This window comes from Ylistrum balloti, unplaced genomic scaffold (assembly GCF_031769215.1).
Source record: "Ylistrum balloti isolate Yb309-2 unplaced genomic scaffold, AGI_CSIRO_Ybal_v1 Utg369936, whole genome shotgun sequence".
NCBI lineage: Eukaryota > Metazoa > Mollusca > Bivalvia > Pectinida > Pectinidae > Ylistrum > Ylistrum balloti.
The window spans coordinates 645,647-650,000 of NW_026782046.1; the positions used below are offsets into that span (position 1 = coordinate 645,647).

At 36.0% G+C, this 4,354-nt stretch overlaps 1 protein-coding gene across 1 annotated transcript in view; it reads right to left on the bottom strand.

The window, feature by feature from the left end:
- Positions 1 to 2,253: 2,253 nt before the first annotated feature.
- The window catches only part of LOC132547153 (phosphoinositide 3-kinase adapter protein 1-like), a 19,790-nt gene continuing 17,689 nt past the window's right edge, over positions 2,254 to 4,354 (bottom strand). The window contains exons 12-13 of the mRNA XM_060210908.1: positions 3,440 to 3,487; positions 2,254 to 2,786 (exon numbers count right to left, since the gene is read on the bottom strand). Of these exons, the coding sequence (XP_060066891.1) occupies positions 2,655 to 2,786; positions 3,440 to 3,487 (180 nt within the window). The 3' untranslated portion in view covers positions 2,254 to 2,654. The remainder of the gene's footprint in view (positions 2,787 to 3,439; positions 3,488 to 4,354) is intronic.

Here is a 4,354-nt window from a genome sequence, read left to right on the forward strand (position 1 = left end):
CTGTTTACAGAGGTGTTGTTGGAGTATCGCAATGCATTCTGAGAGAGACTGTGTGAAGAATAGATCTATTATGCATCACTTATTCAAACTTATGTAAGTAGCGATATAAAAGATTGATCACTGGTTGGCAATGGTTGACAGCAGGCTGTGTACCTATGATTAAATATGCATGGATTTTCACGGAGCAATTTCATCGCGATTCAACGCCTTGACATGTGACGGCACACACTTTGTGCTCTGATTACATCTATAGAGAAACTTCTGGTGATATCACACATTTACAATATTATTTTTTCAAACTACATCATACAACTATTCCGTCCTTCCAGGACTCGTCAGTGTTGCTGAGGGTCTCAATTTCCTAGTCTATGGGACAAATGACTGACAATCCGAAGTGATCGAAAAAAAAAAATATCAAAATCTCGATGGGGAGGTGTTATGGCCCCATAATTCTCTGATAATTTTAGAAAAACGTCAAGTACATGTGCATATTCTAAACCGTGCCAATATTTGAATAAATTAAAACGAAAGAAAAGTCTTAAGAGGAGATACAGTAGCCTTGTAGTGCCATATTTATCATATTTTCTATAACTGATGTTTCCAGGATAACGTCAAGTGTTTTGGTATATTCTCGACCTTGCCACTTAATCTCCTGGACTTAAAAGTCAGCATTGTTTACCAGCTCCGACATTGATGGGCACAAAAAAAAAGGTCAACTGATGACATAAAACCCAAAGAAATTAAACCGACAACAACCTGTTGTCAATATACAAGTACTTTTTACCAGCTGAACTTAAAATAATAATGACACAAAAAATCAAATATGTTTAGTTTGACAAACTTTATTCCACATCTTGCGGAAATATTGTCTATGAGCTCACAAGCAACTTTCATACACTATTTCGCACAGTCATACAAGGTTTGATGTCACTCATTGTTTTTCTTCTATAAAATGTCTTAAAAGCGACAATGGCTGTTAGGAATTCAAAGCTTTATGGACCTGAATAGATTTAAGATATTTTAAATCTGCGCTGAACATGACCTGAGCAGAAAATTGGTAATGACAAACTACACGTTTCGGCTGTTGACTTAAAAAGCTGCGTAAGATATTATATTTGGTTGTATGCTGAATATAACACAAAACAATGGCTTAAGAAGACATAGGATTTGATACAGAATTTATATCAGTCTGTGAAATCGTGAATTTTCGTGGAGGTTTCATTTTCATTCATTTCGTGGGTATTCTTAATAAACAAATTCATATGTCCACGAAGTGTTAAAAGTGATGTAAGCAGATATATACAGTTATGTTATCAGCGAGATCAAACGTCAAAAAAAAAAAAAAAAATAATAAAAAAACAAAACAAAAAAACTACGACAGTTGACGCCCACGAAAATGTCTGATTTTGCATTACGTAAATACATATTTTTGGCATCAATTTTTTCCCCTTTAAAATCTCTTCAGAGAGCTCATGACAAATATTTATATTTATTTATATTTATATTTGATTAAAACAACAATTTTGTAGATAATATGTTGTACATTGGTGTTATTCATTAGTATACTATGATAACACGTTATAACTATGTTATGGGACAGAGATCATTTTTCACTGCGATGGAGGCTTTCGTAAATATCTACAGACACAATACTTTCAAGCGCCCGCTGTGAAACCGAAATATCGTTGTTTTTGGTCATTAATTACACAACAGATGGAGACGCAACGGTTTTCATTAGATAATAAATCAGCTTTGAACTAAATCTGTACTTTCTCCTTGTGGTCTTATCTATTTTTGTTGTCGGTGTTTCACGTCCTGTTAACAGCCCGGGCAATTTAAGGACGCACCAGGCTGCCGGTGTACCGGGGGGAAAAGCCCACCGACTTCCGGCCAGTACCTGGCAACTGGTTTATGCAGGCCTCATACCTATGACATAGCATTGGAGGGCTACTGAAAAGACGGTCAGAAATCATCTCTTTTTTTCGAAAACAATCAAGCGTTCCAATCAGAGGGCCCCGGGGGTGCCGGCTTTTGAGGTTCCTCACAAAGTATGTCGGTCAGACATCTTAACCACTCGACCACAACATTATAAAATAATTACAGAATATATAACACAATAAATAAACTTTCGTCTTGATTGTTATCAACATGTATACATTTGTGTGTTAAGCCATTTAATAGTGCTTTCCTTATCTTACCTGGAGGGTTTGACGGTAAACACGGAGGTTTTTTTTCCAATAAATAACAGCTTAATTTGATAATGCACAACATGTGATTTAGTATTGAATAGCAAAAGCATGTCTATAACAAATACTCAACAGTTTTGTTTGTTAACAAATAATATCGGTATTTAAAAAAAGCTTTCAATCTTGTTTTGAGATCAAATGTCATTTTGTTATTAAAAGCAAGTTTTTTTTATTATAAGATTGGTATCAAAAATGGTGTATTTCAGGACAAGTAGTCTTTGGTACAAAACTGCCATCGTTATTCGTCATCAATATTAAACAAAAACACAAACCACGAAACAACATTTAAATAGCAAATAAAACCAGGAATGAAACTAGAAATGGTACTACCGTCAGCCAGAGATGTTTATCCAGCCTTAATGAAACACAGACTCGTCTATACAGTACATACTCAACAGCTGACTTGCTTTAAGTGAAGGAATATTTTCTTTCTGGAAGTGGCGGTGGGATGGACTTTCTTGGAGGTATTTTTGGAGGGGGAACATCTAACTCCGGCGATTTTGAGATTCTTCTTAAATAGCTGTCTCTTTTGGAAGATTTCTGCGGAAAGAGATAAAAAAAAAAAGGGTTATTAAACAAACAAACCTAAAACTGTAGAAAATACATAGTAGATATGATGAGGCGATTACAATTGTGATCGCGACAGGGAAGCGGGGCTACCGAGATGGTATACAAAGCTGGAGATAAAGTCTACAAATGTTGGTTGCGACTGAGTTGTAGGACTACGAAAAGTTTGTTGACTAGAAAGTGGGACTTCTGGAGTAAAAGTGACTGGATAATACCGGAGTGATGGTGACTGGGTAGTGACACTACCGGAGTGATGGTGACTGAGTAGTGACACTACCGGAGTGATGGTGACTGAGTAGTGACACTACCGGATTGATGGTGACTGGGAAGTGACACTACGGGAGTGATGGTGACTGGGTAGTGACGGAGTGATGATGACTATGTAGTGACAGTACCAGAGTGATGGTGACTTGGTAGTGACACTACCGGAGTGATGGTGACTGGGTAGTGACTGATAGGTGAACGCAAGGATTGACGTTCGCTGAGGAGTAGGACTAGTATTAAATGGATGGACCCGAGTGATGATGTCACGAAATTGGGAATACGACATTGGTATCTTTGTAAATGAAAACCGATTGATTTAAACAGACAAATAGACTTATTTAGAACCTAATATAAACAACTACCTGATGACTATCCGTCTTTTTCCTGAACTTGACTTCAGTCGGTTCCTCCTGTAAGAAGTATATTGAATTGATTACTGCAGGTATATTACCTGTCCTAATCAGTTGTCCTAATCAAACATGTCTTCTCGATGTGATTTCGATGTAAAAAAAATCAGCATGATTTATGGACAATGAAATATTCATATTAATGATGATAGCTAATGTTCGAGTAAATCTTATATCCAAAAATGTTTTTGAAGCCATACAGTCAAAAATCATGTTCAGAAAAATAATTTAAATAACAAAGTAATGCTTTGAAGACAGACAGTGAAAACAGGCATGTCATGTTTATGTGAAAGATAAATCTCTCAAAATTGTCTTGAAGCCATGCAGACATAAAAAATACGTATTCGAAACGGTCTCTCCTTTCATAGTAATTTATTTTCATGAATAAATTAGATAGAACATTTTTTCAATGAAAGAAAATATATTGGGCTCAATTTTTGGCTAATAGCATTTGTCACGAACGCAGGTGCATCTTTTTGTTATTGTGAATGGTGAGTGAATTGGTCACGTGTGCGTGTGTTGTTTTAGTTGGCTAACTATTTGCTTAGTATACAGGTGTGTTGATTTTAAATGTCATAATTAACAGTATTAGGTAAATAGGATTTATGTGGTATTATAGTAAAGTAATGTGTTGATATGTACAAGTAAGTTAGTTGCCTTTAAGCGTATATTTCACTTAGTAACGTGATTTTGCTCGCGTAGTTTATCTATGGAAGCCCTGAGTAGTAGTTGTATTTATCTGTGCAAGGGTTGAGTGCGCGCAGGTGTAAAAGGTACGGAAGCCACTCAGTAGCAAATATGGTTGCGGTGATACGTGCGTTTTGGCATTATTATAATAAGAAAATGGTCACGCATCCTAGAATTTAATAT